We start from the raw sequence: 26611 nt of genomic DNA on the forward strand, positions 1-26611 counted from the left end.
AAACTAAGCTAATGGTGGTGCAACAAAGTAGAAGCAATGCAAAGCATCAGTTGTAAGATATGTGCGACCAATATAACCTTGGAAAGTTAGAGCAAGCACCTTGATGGGTGAATAAGATAGGGCATCTTCTCTAACTCCTCCATTAGGGAGCTTCATTGACTTAGGTCTCCCTCTAGCTCAGAATCACTGTTAGGATCATATTTCGAGCATGAATCTGTAGGTGGAGAGTGTTTGCATTGCATTGCATCTAGACTTGATTTCAGTCCCTTACTACCAAGTTTGATAGCCATGGCATTGTTCTGCTTTATTCTTTTCATGCGCGCAAGCTCATAATCATTATGATGCTGTTCAGAATCTGAGATTCATGAAAATATAAAAAGTAGTCAGATTATCTATGGAATGCATTGCGGATTTAACTCGAAGACTGTCTCCCTATAAACCCCTGCATATGCAAAGTTCACCCCCAACCGTGCTGACTAGACCACACACAGAAATACATACCTCTTATGTTTGTATAATAGGCAGATGCACATTTCAAAACTGAAATAGGAACATTCGAATCATATCAAATTCATATTTGAACAAATAAACTAAGGAATTATGAGTGGCATAATGTTTAGCTTCATGGGTGGAGTGCTGGTAGTGCGACACAAAGCAAGTAGGCAGATTGTATTCCATGTAAAAGTTCGTAGTCTATGTAAAAGCTGGAAATGACGCTTTCTTTCTATACAATGCAGTGTTCATTGCCCACACATGATGGAAGAGATCACACAAAGAAATACTATTCACTCATGTCTACGATTCCAGTATTTTGAAACAGGGTGGTCCACCCTAAAAGAATATTGACAACAAATATGACAAGGCAAGCATAGATGTAGTGAATCAATCATTTACTTGTGAGCTTACTAGGACAAGTATGCAGAATTGTAACTGCAGTAAGAGACCGTCCAAAATTCGAATCAAGAAGTTTGTCTAGCACCTATTGTTTGCAACTAATCGACGTGAATAATTGGATATCATACCGAATGAGTAAGAAATACAAGTAAAATTATCAACAAACTTGGCCTGCAGTAGTAATCTGGGTCAATTTCACTACGACCAACAATCCAAAATCACTAGTGTCTGTTCCTAGGGCCAGAATTTTGAAACCCTGTGAAGTTTACAGGTATTAAAGATTACTGAAATACATCTGAACCATTAAGTGTAGGTAGCCTCAGCACACAACAAACCCTAATGACAGTCCTGCCTAATGAGTAATGTATCAATTAGAAAATGGGTGATGTGGAGTGGCTGCTGAGTGTTGGGGACGTATCTCAGGATAAATCGGGTTGGCTTAGTGGGTGATGCACACCTAAGCCCTGAACGGACTAGGAAGGTTGGCACGGCGGCGTGCCTGGGCAGAAGTGATGCTGATGGGCGAGCGGCTCCTAACCTCCTGTTAGTCCGGCCTCTCCTCCTAGAGTCACGCCGTCCGTGGACGGAAAGTCGCCGGCGAGGAAGGCAGCTCGGGGCGAGTAGAGATCGAAAGTGCGCAGCAGAACAAAGGGGAATCGGGGCCTGGGCCGACCCAAAATCCCAGGGTGGGTCGCGGCCCACCGTGGCACCCTGTAGAGATACACACCTGAGCGGCGAACATGCAGTTTCAAAACTAATTTAGGAACATTTAGCTCACCAATTAAACTACTCTGTTTTAATAATATCAGTTTCGTATTTGAACAACTAAGCTTGTTTAGCTTGATGGTTGGAGCAGTGCTATTATGACATGAAGCACGTTTGCTGATCGTATATGATCATAAAAGGGAGAAATCCTATGCAATATTTTGAGCAAAAGAGGGTTTCCCCTCCAATTTCTATTAAAGAAACCACCACGGAACCAACATGATCAATTAAACCCTAAGCATGACCGATTAAACCCTATTATGACTATGCCATGGCAGATTTAATGCTGCAAACCAGAGAAATTCTATTTAGCATCCATTGTTTGCTTCGAACTATTATAACTAAATTCTAAGAGCTGAAAAGAAAGTACAGTAAACAAATTACAATCTATTTTCTTGGTGAGATCAAAAATTTGAGGAGATATGAAGTACCACCTCTCTTGTGGTGTCGTGTAGGCATCGGGGGTGTGATGGCTATCGGTGGCGTTGCAGCAGATTTGCGATGGTATACGGGTGCATTGACGGATAAGTCTCGTTGCGGTGGAAGAGAAGGTCGTGTGAGCGGCCCCGGCAAAGAGGACGATGGCGCCGATGAAGCGAGAGGAGGCGATGCAAGGCTCTTGGTCCGTCGCCGTGGATGAGAAATGTCCATCTCTAGAAGTGGACGACGCGGTCTTGGTAGGCGCTCCGGCATGGTGGAGGACGGTGGTGATGGATGTGGTGGAGGACAACGGCGATGGATGGCGCAGCGGACGGAGGAGGCTGGTGTGGGGATGGTGTTCAAGCGCGGACGGTGTATGAATGGGAAAATGGAGGGAGAGGTACGGGGAACCATGTTTTTGGAAGCGCCTTTCTGAAATGTGGAAAGTTACGAACTTAGCCCTCATTTAAAATTTGGACGTCTCATCGGTTGGGGACAGGACGATAATCGCGCATCTCGCCAATATTTGCCTAGACCGATTTCAGGCGAGGAGAGGGTGTTTTGGCGCCCATGGTTGGAACCCATGGTGTATGAACGGGCCTGATAGGTAGGGAGGTTGTGTCATGTCTGAGTCAAGTTACAAACCTGCCCCTATTGAAAATATTTGACTACACCGATTTCGGCCTTGTCGAGTTTGTTTTCCCTCCCACCTTGTATGAATGGGAAAATGGAGGGACAAACAGAGGTCTTTCGGGCGAGCTTGAATCAAATGTGTTTTGCCGCCCATGTCTAGTGCCCACTGTGTCGTCATGGGCTCAGAGGCGGTCGTGTCACGTCTAATTGAAGTTACTAACCTACCCCTATTGAGAGCAGTGGAAATCGGACCGATGGATTGTCCGTGTAAGGGGTAGACAATAATTTCCGTCTCCCAAACACTTGGCTTCGGGCAGCCAACATGGGAGTGGACATTTTGCCGCTTCTTTTGAATTTTGGGACAATAAGCATCCACGTTTACCCTGGCAACTAAATTCGAATCCAATTTGTACTCCTATATGAATCTTTATAAATCATTCCATGTGTTTTTATATATCTTCAAAAGCACGACAAAGATCTATTCCACTGTCATATATGAATATTATTTACAAATTTTGATACTCGAATTCAGAAGCTAGAATACAGTTTAAGGTGAATTCGAATATTTGGAACACTTAATGTCCAACTCAAATGTCACACACAGCATAATGTGTAGTCCCATTTAGATATGTACACAAGTGATGCATCAATATTCAAATACTGAGTCAATCAACCAAGAATGTACATAACTAACAGACATATAAACACTTATAGAGTATATGGATCAATAATATCAACTAACATACATAAGCCAGGCCGCTGTACTTTTTTTGCTAGAAGAGCATCCTTTTTTTTAGAGAAGATAGTACATCATCTTGGCCCTGTCCGATGCATGCCACTTATGGTCCATCTATACTACTATTATTGCTGAATGCACATTCAGCCCGATTGGCATATTTTTAGGTCTAGAACAAATATCAAAATGAAATGTTTCCGAGTCTTATCAATTAATACAGACTTGTGCTCAAATAAAATTACAAACCAAAAAACAAAAAACAATTATTACATGATCTCTAAAACAAAAGGTTTGACCGATTACATGAACAAACAACACAAAGGTTATTCAACGATGGAAAGAACATTTCACGTATGATTTACTAAGTTGGAATTTAATTTCCTTTTTTCCTTCAGGAGCTTAACCATGCGGTCAGTCTGAGCTTGCTTCGTTTTGAAATCCACCAAATATTTAATGGTTGTCTTGAGTACTGCTTGTGATTGTGTTGTTTGCTTCCTCAACATGTGAACTTCATCTCTAAGTGTAGAAGCAGAATCTCTTTCTACCACTAGTTTAGCCCCTAGAGCATCAACAGTTGGCAATTCATGATGCACGATTGGGCCAGTGCCATTGCTGTGTGACGATACAACATCCATGGGGACCTCGCTCTTTGATCTTGGGCTAACCTATTTTGCCATTAAAGGTCCCATTGGATTCCGAAAAATTGAAGTTAGAAAAACATCTCAACTGGGAGTTATAACTGCAAACCAGTTAAACAAATAAGGAATTAAAGATTTTCAATTGGATGCTGAAAAGTAGTTATTAACATCATTGTAACGGTTGTTGCAGCAGCAAAGCAGTTAAACAAACAAGTTTTGCAAAAGGTACCTGTTGTGGCATTGGAGTTTCTCTTGGATCCTGAAAAGTTGAGTAGCCAATAATGTGATTACGGAAACTGGTTGCAGGAGCAAAGCGGTTAAACAAACAAGTTTTGCAAAAGGAACCTGTTGTGGCATTGGAGTTTCTCTTGGATCCTAAAAAGTTGAGTAGTCAGTAACTTGATTAGAGCAATAAGTTACAGCAGCCAACCTGTTACACAAATATATTTTTGTAAATGTACCTACTGTGCAATTGGACTTCCAATTGGATCCTGAAAACTTGAAGTTGGTAAGATTATTACATCAACAAGTTACAATAGCAAACCAGGTAAACAAGGAAGTTTCTTAAAGCATACCTGTTGCGCCAACGAAGTTTTAGTTGGATCCTGGAAACTTGAATGTTAGCAATCAATAAATAAAGTTTTGCAAGAGCCATAAGAAACTAACATCAAACTAGTAAAACTAACCACTTTTTGCAACGTATTTAATTACACATGATCTAGTAAAGCTAACATGTTCTTGGCAACGTATTAAAGTAACAAGTCGGTACAGTTTACCAGCAACACATACATCTGTAGATTTCTTTGATGTAAGCAAAATGATTCCAACACATATATAAGTTAAAAAGACAGTATCCCTCATATAAACCTGACAGTTGTCTATCTATGAACATGCAAACATTGCTATTGCTACAAGTGATAATAGCAAACCATTTAAACAAACAGGGTATCAGAACATAAATAACACGTGAATCCTGCTGCACCCTAGAAGTACATATGACCAGCTATCTACGTGCTTAAGTAGCTATTTAAGTTTAGGCAAACATGTAATTCTTAACAATAAGTATCAAACACATAGATATGTGCAGTCTATAATAGGATTAACAGGCTACGACATTATGTAACCAGTAGCAAACTAAATTAAGCCAACCAACATAATTGAACAATTTTGCAATAAGTGGCTAACTAAAATTCTAAGAAGCAGGTAACTAAATTTACGCTAGCTCTTTGTACAGTCACACTACAACTTATTTTTCACTTACAAGGTTCTACGAAGGAGTCCATGGCATCAATTGCTTGGATACGCAGTCCCAATACTTCTTTCTTCCCACACTGCATGGGTAAGTCAAATGGTTAATCTGGTAAGATGGTGCGTCCTTGATATGTTATATGAGGACGTGTAGTCAGACTAGTTCTAGATACACACATCACACTGGCTTTTACTGTATGTTTCAAGGATTACATTTGGCATATCGAGATCTAAGCAATGTACAATAGGATGAAAAGACTGGCATCCTTCACATTATTGGCGAACTCAGTACATAGAAACAAGCAATTCAACCATTCTGTGGGTAAATCAAAAGCGCCATTGGAATATTTTTCACTACCCTAGTCATACACACAAAAAGGGGCGACGCCCCCATAGGGGCTGGTATGGGCGGCCGCCACAGGTCGCTGGAAAGTGTGCACCTAGTTTGAGTTGTCCAGGTTGGCCCAGGCTAGTTTTGTTAATCCCAACGCACAAGCATGCAATGTAAAAAATGAAGAAAAACATTTCAATATGGATGGGCCAATAACGTAAGTGCAAGGCAGGCCCTATAGCAGGCCCGCGGTCCAAACGTGCACCTCCCATATTGATCGACAGCAGGAAAAGTCCTAATTCGTTCGGTCCAGCCTCTAGTCTGGTTTGGTCCTAACCTTGCCGCCGCTGGAAAGAACAACACAGCAGTTCCTCGCGCCCTCATTGGAGGGCGGTCGCCATGCTTCAAGAAAATGGAAGGACAAGATGATGAAGATCCAATCCTGGGTGTAGCCTGTGTGGGAGGCAGCGGTGGCAGCATGGGCATGGCATCGAGCTTGCGCAAACGGACAGTCGCAGCTTGCAAGAGCAGCATGTGCAACGAGCAGGTACATCACATCCCTAATTATATCAAATTAAACTATTCAATTTCAGGCCAATAGTTAAACCTGACGGTGTTGTAAAACTGCTTGTATGTAGGGAATCTATGAGAAAATGAAACCAATTCCTGCTTATTTTATAACTCCCCCAATCAATACTGAACTGACTGAATCTGATGTATCTAATCAAGTTTCCAGTGCAAACATACAAGCTCATGTTGTTATTGAGCCTGAAGTGTCTAATGAATAGACTGCTGATGAAGGATTTGATGCAAACTTTTTACATGCTCCTGGTGATGAACATATAGTGTCTAATGAGGGATCTAATGCAAGCATTTTGCAAGCTGCAATTGAAGGATTTAGTGTCTAATGATGATCTGCTATATTGAGAGAGACATAGAGATTTGCAGGCATTGATGACAACCAAATTATAGTACATTTTCATGGCTTGAGGAAACGTCGAGGCCATCTACCAGAAAGTACCCGTATCATGACAATGTAGCATAAATACTTTTCTAATCTATTGATTGATGCAGTTTGCACACTAGTTATAGGTGCAATTACACTTTGATATTTTCAGCCAGAGAACGAATAATTCAAGCAGGTATAGACCACATTAGTAGTCCTTCTACACCATGTTGCATTTTGTGTTTTTTGGTGCTTGCATCATTTAGTGTTTTATAATCTGAACTACTTTGGATCATTAGCTGGTTTTCAAAGTGCATGTACCTTCACATTTCTCAAGTTATGTTGATTTCCGGAGTGCAAGTGCCATCATATGTTTTAAGTTAAATGTTCTCCCCTGTAACTTGAATTCTTGGATCCGCCACTGAACTCAAATCATACACGTAGGCTGGTACGAATTAAATGAAATGCAAGGACTTACGCTAGCTCATTGTACAGGATCACTGCAGCTCTACTTGCGCTTGGGATGTTCCATGAACAAGTCCATGTTACCACTTGCTTGGATGTGCAGGCCTTGTGTTCCTTGCATCCCCTCTGCATTTTTTGACACGGCAAATGGTTGATCAAATAAGAGGAATCGACCTTGCCGTTGTACTGGAGGACAGATACTTACAAGGTTATACAGGTGTGTAGGATGGGTACCAGATCCCGTAGCGCCATCATGCTTCGCTAAAAAATGGTTTTGCTTGTTTCAGATGACATCTCCAGAAGAAATAAGAGTTAAAGTCAGAGTTGCATAGGTGTGTAAGCTAAGAGAGCAGTGAAAGGATATCCAAACATCGTCGGAACAATGCACAAGGGAGTGATGTGTGGATACCTAGTCCGTGCCGGCGTTTGGGCATGCTCGCCTAGCTAGAGCGTGGGTCACTTCAGAGCCGTTGAGGGTGATGCGCTGGCGTTGGCTGGCCGCACACAGATGCAGATTTGAGTGGCAGCGGAGCACTATGATGCGGTGGATGAGACCGTTGGCGAAGCCCCAACGGCCTCGAGGAGTGGAGGTGTGATGGTGTGCTCGGTGAAGTAGCCCCGGTGAGGTGGGAGACGGCGTCGGTGAAGCGCACCTGATGCGGCGGAAGTCGGTGTCTGTGAGGCACGTCGGTTGCGGTGGCCGACGTTGTCAGTGGACCATCCGGTGCGGTGGACGAGGGCATAGATGAGGTAGCTCTGGTGTGGTGGTGAAGCGCGACTGTCGTCTTCGTCTTCGTCGTCCGGCACAGAGGTGGGGAAAGAGGCGAGACTAGGCGCGGTTCGAACTTTGCTTGGGTTGGCGGTGAATTAGGGATTTGAGCAATCTAGGCACGGAAGGGGACGCTGGAGAAGGGAGATTTTGCAGGGCTGGAATTGGGGCAGCCAGACATTTCCATCCGAAACGTGGAAGCGCGAACTTATTGTGTTGTCGTTCTTTTTTGGGTGGGGGAGGGGAGGGAGAGGGGTGGGTGGCTAGGTGCTAAGCGTCCGTACAATACACGCGACCACCACGACACGACCCTGGTCTGCCTCGTGCGCCTACATTTGAGAATGAAAATGAATTTTCTTTCATTTGCAAACAAATTTGTATGCATTACCATGCTCGTGTTTTCCTTGCAAATTAGTCATTCAAAACGAGATACTATAAATTAATTAATGTGGAGTTATTTGAAAAAAAATCAAAATGGTATCCACGCTAATGTCGATTAGAGTGTGTGTCACACAATTAGGTATTTGAATTAGATGTGTGTCACATAGCGATCTCCAATTCTAACGTGGATTTCACATTTCATGGTATCCACGCTACTTTTTTAATACAAATTCATATGTATATGATGAACACCATGGTAGTGCGAAAACTTTCGGATGGATTCAAACTAGCACAACAATCGATTCAATGTCAACTTCTCAAAACCAAGTATGGCACGAATTCGAAACAATTACCCGTATGCATGGTCCTTAGTTCAAATCTTACAATGTACACCGAATTGAAACATCGATATTAAGTCTCATACTATCTACATTCAAATGTTGTTTTTAGCCCCCCGCCTCAGCACACACGCTACATACTTCCTGTATCGGTCAATCTTCCTCTCCTAACCACCTTAGGAAGCTGCCGGTTTACGACACACGTTCATTATTTCTCTCCATCTTTCTATCTTTAACTCCCTCAACTACACAACCCCCTTTTTCCACTCTGTTGCCAAACGTATCTACCTCACACACCCGCCATTGCACCCCATGCCGAGCTCTCTCTCTCTCTCTCCCTCCCAACCTTTCTCGCTAGATACATGCATTGTATTACCATGCACGCAAACACGTTGTCTATCTAGGTCACTCCCTCGAGACTGTCACACTTTTTCTTCCGCACGGCGGGCCACACTTGCTCAATCTCGCCCTCTTTATCTGAGTCTCGACTAACCTCGTTTTCTTTCACACACAAATGATATATCTCCCTGTCTGGGGCTCGATCTATACACTGTATACTCTCTCACGTGGACTGTTTATCTAGGTCAGTCCATCCAAGCTGCCCCCACTCCTTCAACTTCATGGCGGGCCACGCTTGCACAATCTCTCTCTCTCTCTCTCGCTCTCTTTGTATGTCTCGATTGACCTCGCTCTTTCTCGGACACAAATGATATATCTCCATGTTTGAGCTCAATTCCACATATTCATATTGTATACTCTCTCACCCACAATGTCTATCTAGGTCACTCTCTCCAACCCGTCTCAATCTTTCGATAGCACGACGACCCACACTCGCTCAATCTCTCTCCCTTTATATATGTAATCGATTGACCTTGCTTCCTCCCACGCACAAAATATATCTACATGTCTGTGACTGGATCATCTCTCAAGCTCTATCTTACAGCCCTCGCCCTTCCCAAAAGCTCAATCGGACAATATCTGTCTAGAGCATATATATCTTTTCAATGAATGTCGGACCACACTCACTTTGTCTCTCTATCTATATGTCTCTCGATTGACCTCGCTTTCTCACGCCGTATCTACCACATGTTGAAGCTACCTCTCCATCCCTCGCAAAGCCGGAGCTATTTACGTTGCGAGGGGGACTCCAACCTTGGATTAATTTGTGTAGGCATTTATTCCAGTGGGATTAGATTATATTTTCGTAGCATTCGGCCCACAACTACTCCAAACACCGTTGCAACCCCCGCACCTCCCCCAATTGTTTTCCCTTTGGCTCGGTCATCGCTCTCCCGCACGTCCTTTCTCGCCTTCAACATCGCACCATGGTTTTATTGCAAAAAACTCCGTTGTTCTCTTTAATTATTATAAATAAGCTACAAAACTACACACCGATAGTCCACCTGGATTGGAACAAAATTTGACCCACAAATTAAAGTGCTGGAAACTACACACTGAGGGGCCCACCTGTCATGAAACAAATTTGGACCCATATAAAAAAAATGAAGGACGAGGGGCCCACCTGCCTTCAAGCCGCACGTCAATAGGCAACATACGTAGAACAACAATGTTTGTTGTACCCCCTTTGTTCGTATAATGTTTTTATATTACCACAACCTATTTAATGGATAACATGTAATATTATTTTTAGTACATGATGTCTACTACACAACCTTCTTCTTGTAGATGTTGATGGGCCTCCAAGTGCAGAGGTTTGTAGGACAGTAGCAAAGTTCCCTCAAGTGGATGACCTTAAGGTTTATCAATCCGTAGGAGGCGTAGGATGAAGATGGTCTCTCTCAAGCAACCTTGCAACCAAATAACAAAGAGTCTCTTGTGTCCCCAACACACCCAATACAATGGTAAATTGTTTAGGTGCACTAGTTCGGCGAAGAGATAGTGAAACAAGTGGTATATGGATAGTAGATAAAGGTATTTGTAATCTGAAATAATAAAAACAGCAAGGTAGCAAGTGATAAAAGTGAGCGTAAACGGTATAGCAATGTGTGGAAACAAGGCCTAGGGTTCATACTTTCACTAGTGTAAGTACTCTCAACAATACTAACATAATTGGATCATAAAACTATCCCTCAACATGCAACAAAGAGTCACTCCAAAGTCACTAATAGCGGAGAACGAACGGAGAGATTATGGTAGGGTAAGAAACCACCTCAAAGTTATTCTTTCCAATCAATCCGTTGGGCTATTCCTATAAGTGTCACAAACAGCCCTAGAGTTCGTACTAGAATAACACCTTAAGACACAAATCAACCAAAACCCTAATGTCACCTAGATACTCCATTGTCACCTCAAGTATCCGTGGGCATGATTATACGATATGCATCACACAATCTCAATTCATCTATTCAACCAACACATAGAACCTCAAAGAGTGGCCAAAGTTTTGTACCGGAGAATCACGACAAAAAAGTGTGCCAACCCCTATGCATAGGTTCCCAATGTCACGAACCCGCAAGTTGGTCACCAAGACATACATCAAGTGGCACGTGATATCCCATTGTCACCACAGATACGCACGACAAGACATACATCAAGTGTTCTCAAACCTTTAAAGACTCAATCCGATAAGATTACTTCAAAGGGGAAACTCGATTCCTTACAAGAGAGAAGAGGGGGAGGAGAAACATAAGATCCAACTATAATAGCAAAGCTCCCGATACATCAAGATCGTATCATCTCAAGAACACAAGAGAGAGAGAGAGATCAAACACATAGCTACTGGTACATACCCTCAGCCCCAAGGTAGAACTACTCCATCCTCGTCATGGAGAGCACCGGGATGACGAAGGTGGACACCGGAGAGGGATTTCCCCCTCCGGCAGGGTGCCAGAACGGGTCTAGATTGGTTTTTGGTGGCTACAGAGGCTTCTGGCGGCGGAACTCCTGATCTATTATTCTGTTCTGGAAGTTTTAGGTTACGTAGGTATATATGGGTGCAGGGGGTTCGTTGGAGGAGCGACGGGGGCCCCACGAGGCAGGGGGCGCGCCCTAGGGGGGTGGGCGTACCCCCACCCTTGTGGGCAGCTCCCGTATCTTCTGACGTGGGGTCCAAGTCCATCAGGTGTGTTTCCTTCCAAAAATAACTTCTCCAGTTGATTTCGTTCCATTTCTACTCCGTCTGATATTCCTTTTCTTCAAAACACTGAAATAGGCATAAAACAAGAAATCTGGGCTGGGCCTCCGGTTAATAGGTTAGTCCCAAAAATAATATAAAAGTGGATAATAAAGCCCAATAATGCCCAAAACATTAGATAATATAACATGGAGAAATCAAAAATTATAGATACGTTGGAGACGTATCAAGCATCCCCAAGCTTAATTCCTGCTTGTCCTCGAGTAGGTAAATGATAAAAAGATAATTTTTGATGTGGAATGCTAGTTGGCATAATTTCAATGTAATTCTTCCTACTTGTGATATGAATATTCAGATCTGAAAGATTCAAGACAAAAGTTCATATTGACATAAAAATAATAATACTTCAAGCATACTAACTAAGCAATCATGTCTCTTCAAAATAACATGGCCAAAGAAAGTTATCCCTACAAAATCGTATAGTCTGGCTATGCTCCATCTTCCCGACACAACATATTTAAATCATGCACAACCCCGATGACAAGCTAAGCAATTGTTTCACACTTTTGATGTTCTCAAACTTTTTCAATCTTCACGCAATAAATGAGCGTGAGCCATGGACATAGCACTATAGGTGGAATAGAATGGTGGTTGTGGAGAAGACAAAAAGGGAGAAGATAGTCTCACATCGACTAGGCGTATCAACGGGCTATGGAGATGCCCATCAATAGATATCAATGTGAGTGAGTAGGGATTGCCATGCAACGGATGCACTAGAGCTATAAATGTATGAAAGCTCAACAAAAGAAACTAGTGGGTGTGCATCCAACTTACTTGCTCACGAAGACCTAGGGCAATTTTTGGAGTAAGCCCATCATTGGAATATACAAGCCAAGTTCTATAATGAAAGATTCCCACTAGTATATGAAAGTGAAAACATATGAGACTCTCTATATGAAGAACATGGTGCTACTTTGAAGCACAATATATGAGACTCGCTATATCATGGTGCTACTTTGAAGCGCAAGTGTGGAGAAAGGATAGTAGCATTGCCCTTTTTTTATTTGGCCTTTTTTGGCCTTTATTTTGTTGGGACAATGCTCTATTAATGATGATCATCACACTTCTATTTATTTACAACTCAATGATTACAACTCGATAATAGAACAAAGTTTGACTCTATATGAATGCATCCGCCGGTGTACTGGGATGTGCAATGATGCATGAGTGACATGTATGAAAGAATAATGAACGGTGGCTTTACCACAAATACTATGTCAACTACATGATCATGCTAAGCAATATGACAATGATGAATGTGTGTCATAATAAACGGAACGGTGGAAAGTTGCATGCCAATATATCTCGGAATGGCTATGGAAATGCCATAATAGGTAGGTATGGTGGCTGTTTTGAGGAAGGTATATAGTGGGTTTATGGTACCGGCGAAAGTTGCGTGGTACTAGAGTGGCTAGCAATGGTGGAAGGGTGAGAGTGCGTATAATCCATGGACTCAACATTAGTCATAAAGAACTCACATACTTATTGCAAAAATCTAGATGTTATCAAAGCAAAGTATTACGTGCATGCTCCTAGGGGGATAGATTGGTAGGAAAAAACCATTGCTCGTCCCCGACCGCCACTCATAAGGAAGACAGTAAATAAATAAATCATGCTCCGACTTCATCACATAATGGTTCACCATACGTGCATGCTACGGGAATCACAAACTTCAACACAAGTATTTCTCAAATTCATAACCACTCAACTAGAATGACTCTAATATCACCATCTCCATATCTCAAAACAATTATCAAGTATCAAACTTCTCATAGTATTCAACACACTCATAAGAGAATTTTATTATTCTTGAATACCTAGCATATTAGGATTTTAAGCAAATTACCATGCTATCAAGACTCTCAAAATAATCTAAGTGAAGCATGAGAGTTCATCTATTTCTTCAAAATAAAACTACCACCATGCTCTAAAAGGATATAAGTGAAGCACTAGAGCAAATGACAAACTACTCCGAAAGATATAAGTGAAGATCACTGAGTAGACGAATAATTATGCAACTATGTGAAGACTCTCTAACATTTAATAATTTCAGATCTTGGTATTCTATTCAAACAGCAAGAAAAGCAAAATAAAATGACATTCTAAGAATAACAAACATCATGTGAAGAAGCAAAAACTTAGGATCAACCGATACTAACCGGTGGTTGTTGAAGAAGAAAGGTGGGATGCCAACCGGGGCATCCCCAAGCTTAGATGCTTGAGACTTCTTGAAATATTATCTTGGGATGCCTTGGGCATCCCCAAGCTTGAGCCTTTGTGTCTCCTTAATTCCTCTCATATCACGGTCTCCCTAAATCTCAAAAGCTTCATCCACACAAAACTCAACAAGGACTCGTGAGATAAGTTAGTATAAACCATTGCAAAAACCTTATCATACTCTACTGTAAAAAATCAATAAAATTATTATTCAACATTTCATACTAAATGCCTCTGCATATTTAATAGTCCTATCCTCAAATAGAATCATTAAAGAAGCAAACATATGCAAACCATGCAAACATAACAGCAATCTGCCTAAACAGGACAGTCTGTAAAGAATGCTGAAACATCCATACTTTCCTAGATCCAAATATTATGAAAGAAAATTCCCACTTTAGTAAATTTATCGGATCTTAATATGCAACAGGTTTCAACATTTTATCACATTCTGACTTTTCTAGGGAATTATTGCAACAGCGGTAAACTTTCTGTTTTCAAACAGCAACATGTATACTTGTAACATAGGCATAGTAAAGGCTATCAATGCCACTTTTATTGAAATAAAAAGATGCAAAACATTATTCTAAATAACATCAAGCAAATCCTAACAAAATAAATTGACGCTCCAAGAAAAACACATATCATGTGGCGAATAAAAATATAGCTCCAAGTAAAGTTACCGATTAACGAAGACGAAAGAGGGGATGCCTTCTGAGGCATCCCCAGGCTTAGGCTCTTGGCTAACCTTGAATATTACCTTGGGGTGCCTCGGGAATCCCCAAGCTTAGGCTATTGCCACTCCTTACTCCATAGTCCATCGAATTCTTACCCAAAACTTGAAAACTTCACAACACAAAACTTAACAGAAAACTCGTAAGCTCCGTTAGTATAAGAAAATAAATCACCACTTCAAGGTACTGTAATGAACTCATTATTTATTTATATTGGTGTTAAACCTACTGTATTCCAACTTCTCTATGGTTTATAAACTATTTTACTAGCCATAGATTCATCAAAATAAGTAAACAACACATGAAAAACAGAATATGTCAAAAACAGAACAGTCTGGAGTAATCTGGATCAAACGTATACTTCTGAAACTCATAAAATTCTCAAATAAATTGCTGGACCTGAGTAATTTATCTATTAATCACCTTCAAAAACAATTAACTAAATATCACTTTCCAAATAAAAATGGCAGCAATTCTCGTGAGCGCTAAAGTTTCTGTTTTTTACAGCATGATCAACAAGACTTTCCCCAAGTCTTCCCAAAGGTTCTACTTGGCACAAACACTAATTAAAAGCATAAAACCACATCTAAACAGAGTCTAGATGAATTATTTATTACTAAACAGGAACAAGAAGCAAGGAACAAAAATAAAACTGGGTTGCCTCCCAACAAGCGCTATCGTTTAATGCCCCTAGCTAGGCATGATAATTTCAATGATGCTCACATAAAGGATAAGAATTGTAACTTTAAAGAGAGCATCATGAAGAATATGACTAGCACATTTAAGTCTAACATACTTCCTATGAATAGGGATTTTGTGAGCAAACAACTTATGGGAACAATAATCAACTTGCATAGGAAGGTAGAACAAGCATAGCTTCAAAACTATAAGCACATAGAGAGGAAACTTGATATTATTGCAATTCCTACAAGCATATATTCCTCCCTCATAATAATTTTCAGTATCATCATGAATGAATTCAACAATATAACCAGCACCTAAAGCATTCTTTTCATGATCTACAAGCATAGAAATTTTATTACTCTCCACACAAGCAAAATTCTTCTCATGAATAATAGTGGGAGCAAACTCAACAAAATAATTATCATGTGAGGCATAATCCAATTAAAAACTAAAATCACGATGACAAGTTTCATGGATATCATTATTCTTTATAGCATACAAGTCATCACGATAATCATCATAATAGGAACTTTGTTCTCATAATCAATTGGAACCTCTTCCGGAATAGTGAATTCATCACAAAATAAAGTCATGACCTCTGCAAATCCACTTTCATCAATATAATCATCATAAATAGGAGGCATGCTTTCATCATAATAAATTTGCTCATCAAAACATGGGGGACAAAAAATATCATCTTCATCAAACATAGCTTCCCCAAGCTTGTGGCTTTGCATATCATTAGCATCATAGATATTCAAAGAATTCTTACTAACAACATTGCAATCATGCTCATCATTCAAATATTTAGTGCCAAACATTTTATAGATTTCTTCTTCTAGCACTTTAGCACAATTATCCTTTCCGTCATACTTACGAAAGATATTAAAAAGGTGAAGCATATGAGACAAACTTAATTCCATATTTTTTTGTAGTTTTCTTTTATAAACTAAACTAGTGATAAAACAAGAAACTAAAAGACTCGATTGCAAGATCTAAATATATACCTTCATGCTCTAACGTCCCCGGCAACGGCGCCAGAAAAGAGCTTGATGTCTACTACAAAACCTTCTTCTTGTAGACGTTGTTGGGCCTCCAAGTGCAGAGGTTTGTAGGACAGTAGCAAATTTCCCTAAAGTGTATGACCTTAAGGTTTATAAATCCGTAGGAGGCGTAGGATGAAGATGGTCTCTCTCAAGAAACCGTGCCACCAAATAACAAAGAGTCTCTTCTGTCCCCAACACACCCCATAAATGGTAAATTGTATAGGTGCACTAGTTCGGCGAAGAGATAGTGAAACAAGTGGTATATGGATAGTAGATTAAGGTATTTGTAATCTGAAATAATAAAAACAGCAAGGTAGCAAGTGATAAAAGTGAGCGTAAACGGTATTGCAATGTGTGGAAACAAGGCCTAGGGTTCATACTTTAACTAGTGTAAGTCCTCTCAACAATACTAACACAATTGCATCATAAAACTATCCCTCAACATGCAACAAAGAGTCACTCCAAAGTCACTAATAGCAGAGAATGAACGAGGAGATTATGGTAGGGTACGAAACCACCTCAAAGTCATTCTTTCCAATCAATCTGTTGGGCTATTCCTATAAGTGTCATGAACAGCCCTAGAGTTCGTACTAGAATAACACCTTAAGACACAAATCAACCAAAACCCTAATGTCACCTAGATACTCCATTGTCACCTCAAGTATCCGTGGGCATGATTATATGATATGCATCACACAATCTCAATTCATCTATTCAACCAAGACATAGAACCTCAAAGAGTGCCCCAAAGTTTCTATCGGAGAATCACGACGAAAACGTGTGCCAACCCCTATGCATAGGTTCCCAATGTCACGAAACCCGCAAGTTGATAACCAAGACATACATCAAGTGGCACGTGGTATCCCATTGTCACCACAGATATGCAGCGCAAGACATACATCAAGTGTTCTCAAATCTTTAAAGACTCAATCCGATAAGATTACTTCAAAGGGGAAACTCGATTCATTACAAGAGAGAAGAGGGGGAGGAGAAACATAAGATCCAACTATAATAGCAAAGCTCGCGATACATCAAGATCGTATCATCTCAAGAACATGAGAGATAGAGAGAGAGATCAAACACATAGCTATTGGTACATACCCTCAGCCCCGAGGTAGAACTACTCCCTCCTCGTCATGGAGAGCACCGGGATGATGAAGATGGACACCGGAGAGGGATTGCCCTGTCCGGCAGGGTGCCGGAACGGGTCTAGATTGGTTTTGGTGGCTACGGAGGCTTTTGGCGGCAGAACTCCCGATCTATTATTCTATTCTGGAAGTTTAAGGTTAAGTAGGTATATATGGGTGCAAGGGGTATGTCGTAGGAGCCACGGGGGCCCCACGAGGTAGGGGGCGCGCCCTAGGGGGTGGGCGCGCCCCCACCCCCGTGGGCAGCTCCTGTATCTTCTGACGTGGGGTCCAAGTCCATCAGGTGTGTTTCCTTCCAAAAATAACTTCTCCAGTTGATTTCGTTCCGTTTCGACTCTATCTGATATTCCTTTTCTTCAAAACACTGAAATAAGCACAAAACAGCAAATCTGGGCTGGGCCTCCGGTTAATAGGTTAGTCCCAAAAATAATATAAAAGTGGATAATAAAGCCCAATAATGCCCAAAACAGTAGATAATATAGCATGGAGCAATCAAAAATTATAGATATGTTGGAGACGTATCAGTACATTAGTGGGACCGGCTCGTTAGCACGTACTATTCGCCTTCACTTGCTGGTGGGTTCCATGTGTGCTCTCTCTCTCCTCACCTTGTGTGTTTAGACGCACAGGAAAACACGAAGAACTCGCAGGCGATGTTGCCGTTGACCATATCTGGACGCATTCACAAGTTACCGCACCAGTTTCACATACTAGTAGTACTAGTAAATGTGTGCGTGCAATGCACGTTAATTTGGAAGTATATTAAGTGCATGCATATATTAAGTAGGATATTATTTGCATGTTATTATGCGATTAGCACTATTTTTGGTATGAAATTAACTGCATGCTAAACGTGTTGAGCGCTCAACATTGAAGCAGTCTAGGTCGTTGGATGAGAAGGAATACATGTGGCTTGATGACGTTTTATATTTAATTTGATACGGCTCTAGAAAAACATTCAATCGATAAAACCATAGATTTCATTCAGTCTGACTCCAACAGTACATTCATACGACGATCGATCTGAAATAAACGGAAATGATAAACATTCGGATTTTAAGCATGGCAATCCAAACGTTTTTCATGGCAAATTTAGATTACGTGGCGGGGGCATCTTGCGTTGGGAAGTGGCTCCTATGCCGTGTTCTATGTGTCGTCGGGCGACTGGCCGATGGCGACGGCGGCGTCTTGTGCTGTTGTTCGCATACTCCTGGATGTTGGCCCAAGCTTCAAGGAAGGCCACAATGTTCTAGACTTCGGTCTCCATGAGCGAGTCAACTAGCGGGGCGACTGGCGTTGGTGCAAGGAAGCAGTCGACAACGGCCATCCATGCCGCTGAGGGGGGCACTGGCACCCACGCGGGGATAGGCGCTGGCAACGGTGCGGTAGAGACATTTGTGTGCATGGGTACCAGCACGGGCACGCACGTCAGTGCATGTGCAGACGCATGCACTACAAAAAAATACACTTCCGTGTTGATATGTGTTTGTCATAGTAGGTCAAGTTTTCTATCATGCATGTACATCCATGACAAATTTATGACAGAATCAAGATAGTCATACCTGTGCTGTCGTACACGTGTTCCATGACATTACCAAAATTATCATCACGGAAGTGTCCACTTCCATGATGATAAATCGCGCATAACAGAAGTGCTTTCGCCAAGGGTGACTGACACGTGGCATCCACCCGAACGAAACGCCATTAAGCTATTGGGTCCGGTTTTGGATCCGATAACCTGTTAATAGCCCCGACCAATGGGGATTTTCCGTGTGTAAAATCATCATTGGCTGGAGGAAACACGTGTCGGCTCACCGTTGGGACAGATGTCATCCACTCATTGGACGCAAAGCGCCTATGATACGTCGACACGTGGCACGGCCCAACAGAGACCCATTTCGTATGAAACGGCCGACCCGTTTGACTTGGTCAAAAGGTGGCGGGCCGGCCCACGGCAAGCCTGTTAACGTCACGTTCGCATATGGCCCATTTACAGCCCGCTAACCAAGGGCCGATTTATGGCCTATCCTAATTAGGCCTAGTAGCATCTTCTGGGCCATCCAATATAATTCCAGCCCATTTTAACTTCTGGCCCATGTATGGCCCATGAGGTCTTTCGGCCCATATGAGGCCCTTAGTAATCCTCGGCCCATTAACGACACGTGGTAAAACTGTCCCGTAATGAACAGTGTATCACTTTATACCCATTAACGACATATTTTTCCGTTGGGCCGTTTCTAGCCCATGTTATCTTTTGGCCTTCTCAGGGCCCATTTATTCTTGGGTTCATTTCAAGTATTCGTTTACTTACGGCCCATTACTGTCATTTTCTTCTTGTGGTCCAAATTCAGCCCGTGGTTACAGTCGGCCCGTTTGTGGCTTGTTAATACGTTGGGCCATTTTCATAGCGTCATCAAATACGACCGATTAACGACGGCCCATTCACTATGGGAAACAGCTAATTTGCCATTAGGGGACGTCTTTGCCGTCAGCTTTTTGTCGGGCAGACAGCAAAGAAAGGGTTTGCCGTCATCAGTAGACAGCAAAGAAAAACTGTCGGTAAAATAAACTTTGCCGTCTGCGAAAAAAAACACAGACGGCAAAGAACGTACTTTGCCGTATGTAATAGAAAAAGTAGATGGCAAAGATCTTTGCCGTCTGCGTTTTATATTACAGACGGAAAAGAACATACTTCGCCGTCTGTAATATAAAACGAAGACGGCAAAGATCTTTGCCGTCTGGAATAAAAAATGAAGACGGCAAAGAAAGAAACACATCACACGGATCGATCACATGGATCGATGACATGGCAGGATCTCAGCCACACATCCCCTTGTGCCCAAACACACCCCGTGCCCACGCCTCACCTCACACCCCCACGTGTAGCACTCTCTCCCTTATCCCCTCCCCCACCACGATCTCTCTCTGGTTTCTCTCCCTTATCCACACGCCGTCGCCGGTCACCAGTCACCACCTCTCCCATTGACCACCACCTCTCCCGCCAGCCCCGACCACTTCTCCCTTCGCCCCCGGCCTCGGCCCCGTCCCCGTCGCCCCCAGCCACGGCCCTGGCGCGCCCGAAGATCCGCCGGCGTCCGGCCACCACCTCGCCCGCCAGCCACCACCTCGCCTGCCGGCCATCACCTCGCCCGTCGGCCACCACCTCTCGCGCCGGCCCCGGCCACTTCCTCCGTCGCCCCCGGCCTCAGCCCTGTCGCCCGAAGCTCTGCAGGGATCCACCACGACATCTTCTACCGTCCCCGTCGCCCTTCCCCCTTCGCCACGGGCGTCGCCGGCACCGTTGCCCCAGTCAGGCGAGCAGAGCGAAGGCGAGCAGGGCCGTGCGGCTACGCAGCGAGCATGGGCATGTGCTGCGGGCCGGTGCTGGCAGGGCAGCCGGCGTGGCAGGGCCCTGCAAGCGACGCGCGGGCGGTCGGCGCTAGCAGGCCATGGGCGAGCTGGGCCGTGCGTCTGCGTAGCGAGCATGGCCGGGCGCCGGTGCAGAGGATAGTCGGGCGGCTGTGAGGTGGCGCGGCAAGGCGAGCAGGGCAAGGCGGCAGTGGATCCCCGGCCAGTAGAAGGACGGCCGGCGGTCAAGTTCCTGTTCCTGCAATGGAGAAGGACTTGATTGCTTTTATTTTTTACTTTCTAGGGTACTTTGTGTAAATTTTCAGGACAACTTTGTATATTCTGTGTAACTCCACCTACGATGAATGAAAGGCAGCACCCCATGTCGAATCCAAAATCTACTTGAGCTGAACCTGGGCGAGATTCTCTTCTCTGACGTCACCTTTTTTAAATGAAAAACAATCTTTGCCGTATGTACTTTAGTCTAGATGACAGCAAAGAACAAGTTTTGACTTACGGCAAAGAACAGGGTTTTGCTGTCTATTATTTTTTCGACAGATGGCAAATCTGTAGTTGGCTGACGGCAAAATCTTTGCCGTCTGTTCGATGAAATGCTGACGGCAAAGTATTCTTTGCCGGCTAATCTTTGTCGTCTGACTTTGTCGTCTGCTTCCTGACAGCAAAATCTTTGCCATCTGTATTTAGGCCTTTGCCATCTGTGATCCACATACGGCAAATTACCTGATTCCTGTAGTGATTATGGTCGGCCCATGAACGGACGATTTCAACTCTAGCTCATTTATGGCCATAATGTGGTCTGTTGTTGACCCATGTTTGCCCAACCGATCATACGGCCCGGAGAAGGCCAATTGATGATACGGACCGTAGAAGGCCCATTGTGTCTACGACCCGTATAAGGCCCATTGTTTCTACGCCCCGTAGAAGCCCCATTGTTTCTACGACCCATAGGAGCCCCATGTTAACTACTATAAATATGTAGCCCATGGTTATTGTGGCCTAGTTTGAAAAAATAAGTTATTGCGGCCAGTAGCAAGCCGCAGAAAAAGAATTGCACTGACTACAAGAAAACAAATAAACAAGACAATAAGGAAATAAATTAGCAAGCAACTTACGCTAGGCTATCACGGCTATTACACATATTACATCCACTGGGCATCGAAGTTCGCCACCAGTGCAAATATAGGGTACAAAGCAGCATATAAACGCCGCAGCAAAACAAGTCCAAAACTGAAACCACTTTAGAAGAGCTCAAGCAACAATATCATGGGTACCCATAATGCTGGCAAAATGCTTAATAAGCTTATTAACTTTCTCTTGTTTGGCGCTTAAACCCTCCAGGACTTGCTGTTGCACCAGAAAGTATGCATCTGAATTCTGCAGGGACTTCTTTAGTCCTTCGGCTTCCTGTCGCATAACATCTGGTCGATGTCTTTCAACTTGAAGTTGAGACTCAAGAAGCCGAACTGATTCAGGCAGCGAGTTCGAAGAGCTGGTGCCAGCAGTAGTTGCCAGTAACTCAAACACTACATTAAGACAGGGCTTTGGGGTTATCTCAGTTTCTTCAATATAGTTTTTATCAACTTTCTTGGAGACCAACAGGGAAAAGCTTATACACAGGATCTTACCAGCAGCGAGTTTTAAAATAAGGCGCTGCTGCAATGTAGCAGTAGCGCTCTCCGGCAGTACTCGCTGCTGAAATAAACGTAGCAGTAGCGTGCCTACTCTAAGCCGCGCTACTGCTATAATTCCCATGACCCCGCCGCGAAGCTAGTTCTGGCAGCAGCGCGTTAATTCAGACCATCCTACTGCTAGGTAGTTTAGCAGTAGCGCCTTTGCCTTTAGAGCGCTATTGCTAAAACTAGCTATCTCCCACCCCCACACCCTCCTCTATCCGATCCACACTCACACTCACACTCACTCCCCCTCAACACCCCCCCCCCCCCCGCACGTCGGTCCTCCCCCGCCCCCGCCAGCCACCATTGCCTACCCCTCTTCCCTTTGTGCCACCGTCAAATCATCCTTCTTGCTGGACTCGATACCGCCCTCCTCCTCCGTCCTCCCTCGACTCGCCGTCGGCCGGCCACTCCTCGCTCCGCCTTCCTCTCCGTCCTACTCTCTTCTCCCTCCTCGAGTCACCCCTCCTTCTCCCTCCTCCCTCCTACATTTTGATTTAGTAGGCTAGTTCATATGCAACATTTTGATTTACTTGATTTAGTACGCTAGTTGATTTAGTTGATTTAGTAGGCCAATTGATTTAGTTGATTTGGAACATTTTGATTTAATTGATTTAGTAGGCTAGTTGATTTAGTAGATTTAGTAGGCTAGTTGATTTAGTTGATTTAGAACATTTTGATTTAGTTGATTTAGTATGCTAGTGGATTTAGTAGGCTAGTTGATGCTTTGGTTTTTTGTAATAAGTTATTTTTTGGCAAAATGTAGGTGCCAAATTAGATGAAATGTCTTGGTAGGTGGTACCCTTATTTGGTAGATATTTGTGAAAGGTTTTTTCGGAAATAGGTGCCACCAAAATGCTTTGGTAGGCGGTACCTTGTCATCTAATATGTTACTAGATCTTAGGATTATAATTGTCCATAAAATTGCTTCTCGCAGAAGAACCAAAAATATCACATGCTACTGTTTTTCTTTCCTGTGAAGTGGATCATTAATCCTTTGCTCATATTAGTTTAGGAAAATGGCATCACCACGACCACCACTACTATGTCGATTGTGGAAGTCAAGGTGCGCCAGTAGCCTTGGAACTGGCAAGCTGTTTGGCATCTACTTCCAGTCGAGTTTTCATCACGCAGCGGTAAGAAATTAGATGAAATGTAATGACTATTTTATTTTCAGTGTTGGCATTACTGCATTGTGTCATTTTTCTTTTTTTTACACAGATCGTCCCATGCAATGTGAGGTTGGAATTCAACAAGCTGGCAGGAGACATTGTGAAATTTGAGGCTGCTGGGGGGCCGTACACTATGGAGGTCGAGAAAGGACGCAATATGTCGCAGATTGGAGGAGATGGATGGGCTCGTTTCCTCGCCCACATGCGTCTTACTGGTGGTGAGTTGATCAGCTTCTCCTTCAGAGCAGAAAGACCCAAGATGGATGTCATTTATCTCAACCTGGTGGAATATGATGAAGATGACAAAGATGATGAAGATGGCGAAGATGATGAAGATGATGAAAATGATGAAGATGATGAAGATGATGAGGACCCACTCGATGAAGATGATAAGAACCCACTTCATGAAGCCATCGTATCTCAAAGAATGAGGCTGAGCGAGGAGGAGGTGTGCAACCTATGGGACATAATTCCGCCATGTGATGACTTTGTCGGGGTGCCATTCGTGACCCGCCTAACAAGTACCATGGTTGATCGGCATGAAATGGTATGTTATACTGACTGTAGTAATTTGATGATATATATATGCTTTATTGTTATACTTACAAATGCAAATTATCAGATGATATGCTTAGTGAATCTGATGATATGCTTAGTGTAGAGTCCAATGGTATGCTTTGTGGAATCTAGTCGATGATATGCTTTAGTGTAGAGTTTGATCACATGCTTATTAGTGTAGAATCCAAGGAACTATTAATAGTGTAGATAATCCATGTATACTTATTAGTAGAATTCATGATTAATTGGTACAAATGTGTACTACTATGTCTTTTGGTAGTGTAGAAATCTAGACTTAATAGAAATATATTTGCAAGAGTATGTGCGAGGCTATTTATTAATTGATATGATTTTCTTATTCAGAAATGGCCAAAGAACCTATCTGTGAGTTGTGGTATCGAGCCTGATGAAGAAGGCTCAGCTAGACTACGCCTTACCGCAAGGGGCTCCATCACAACTTGTACTTACTGCATGGACACAGACGGTCGCACACATTTAAACTCGGTTGGGTGGAAGAGATTTCTCGTTGGCAAGAATCTTCGTGTTGGACAGGCCATCCTAACTACTATCAAGAACACCCACCGCCCAGGATTGAGGATGATGATCGTCGTCGATATCATCTAGAACTACATATGTGTGTGTGGCTATATCACCTAGAACTACATATGATGATTGTCATCGATATCATGTAGAACTACATATGATGATCGTCGTCGATATCACCTAGTACTGCTTGAGGATGCATGTTGAGTATATATGAAATTGTTATCTAGTACTCCCTCCATTCCAAATTACTCGTTGTGGTTTTAGTTCAAATTTGAACTAAAACCACGACGAGTAATTTGGAACCGAGGGAATACTACCTAGTACCTGTAATGTTTTATGAAATTGATATATAGTAGTACCTAGTATCTGGAAATTTCAGTTTATTGAAGCTGAAACGGGATGGAAATGATAAAATATATAGCAGTAGCACGGGGCTAGGAAATCGCTACAGCTAACTAATAGTAGCGTTTTTCGGAAAAGCGCTGCTGATATAGTCAATAGTAGTAGCGCGGGTATAGACAACGCTACTATTAACAGTTAGCTGTAGCGCCTTATTGGTAGCGCGGCTGCCCGCGCTGCTGATAACCTCAAAACCCACGCTACTACGAGGGTTTTCCCTAGTAGTTCTCACTATCTTGAACCTTATCTGCATTACTTCCTTTAACATTGCATAACGGGTACTCTTCTCCAATATTTTATCCGCGTTCTAAAAGAGAAACAAACAAACACATCACAGGTTTACAATGTAGTATATGAAACTCATTTTGGTAAACCAGTTCAGTAGTAAGGTGGACAGGATAATAGCATGAAACAAACATATATCTATGTAGTACGGTCATTGTATGGTCTATATCATTCTACTTTATGTTGCCAAATCAAGATAGATACAGTTCAAATCATATCTATTTAAGACAAAGCATCATGGACAGAATATAAGTGTGGGAAACTACAGAGAAATAACAACACTTGTAATGTGCATGGCATGAGAACATAATTATTTATTCAATTGAAATTGAAATCAACATAGAGCAAGTTACAACAGCAAACACATTAAAGAAACAGGTTTAAAACATACCTGTTGTGCCATTGGAGTTTCAATTGCATCCTTCAAATTTGAAATTAGTTGGTATGAGTAAATAAAATGATGCAAGAGAAAAGTAGTATGAACCATAGCTATGGAACCTGACCTGAGAACAATTCTTCTTCTGCTTTAAGCGTTGACTTGGGGTTCAGAGTGGTGGTCCTCGTGCCTTGGGCACTACAGTTGCCTTACTAACTGCTCGTGTTTGGGTTCTCTGTGGTGGAGACGGTGATGTGTCAACGGGAACTGGGTCACTATCTGCTAGGTTTGGGTTAGAAGGGGTGTAGCTGGTTCTCTCTCCAATTGGGTAGGGGTACAATGTGCGTGAGTCTGGGTTATGTGTGGTGGGGCTGGTTCTTGGGCAAGTACAACCATGGTTTTATCTCCATTGACAGGTAGCACGATCTTTTCTGAAGACCATGTTTTTACTCCCACAGATACAACATATGCATTACATGAGTAATATAACCCTGCAAGTTTGAGCATACACCTCAGGGGGATAATAGGAGTGGTCATCTGCCTCTGAATCCTCCTCTGAAGAGCTATCTGTAACCAGCAAGATATCTCCTTCAGCAGGTAGCATTGTCTGCTCTGAAGACCTTGTTTTCACTCCAAATTTCTCCATCACCAATTCAAATGGCTGACGCACAGGAAGAGCAGTTGAA

General features: G+C 42.7%; 1 protein-coding gene across 1 annotated transcript; it reads left to right on the forward strand.

The window, feature by feature from the left end:
* Positions 1-23608: 23608 nt before the first annotated feature.
* LOC147984713 (uncharacterized) lies at positions 23609-24943 on the forward strand. Its single transcript, XM_087541224.1, has 3 exons — positions 23609-23725; positions 23811-24308; positions 24683-24943. The coding sequence occupies exons 1-3, from the start codon at positions 23609-23611 to the stop codon at positions 24941-24943; spliced, it is 876 nt and encodes a 291-aa protein (XP_087397350.1).
* The last annotated feature ends 1668 nt before the right edge of the window (positions 24944-26611 follow it).

The sequence above is a fragment of the Triticum urartu genome, chromosome 2A (genome assembly GCF_056163025.1).
Source record: "Triticum urartu cultivar PI428250 chromosome 2A, HENAU_Tu73, whole genome shotgun sequence".
Classification (NCBI taxonomy): domain Eukaryota; kingdom Viridiplantae; phylum Streptophyta; class Magnoliopsida; order Poales; family Poaceae; genus Triticum; species Triticum urartu.

Excerpts from the sequence above, each read along its gene's own strand:
- LOC147984713 (XM_087541224.1), top strand. The coding sequence starts at position 23,609 with ATGGCATCACCACGACCACCACTACTATGTCGATTGTGGAAGTCAAGG. Across the intron at positions 23,726-23,810 it reads CGAGTTTTCATCACGCAGCG|ATCGTCCCATGCAATGTGAG; the intron begins GTAAGAAATTAG and ends TTTTTTACACAG. Across the intron at positions 24,309-24,682 it reads TGGTTGATCGGCATGAAATG|AAATGGCCAAAGAACCTATC; the intron begins GTATGTTATACT and ends TTTCTTATTCAG.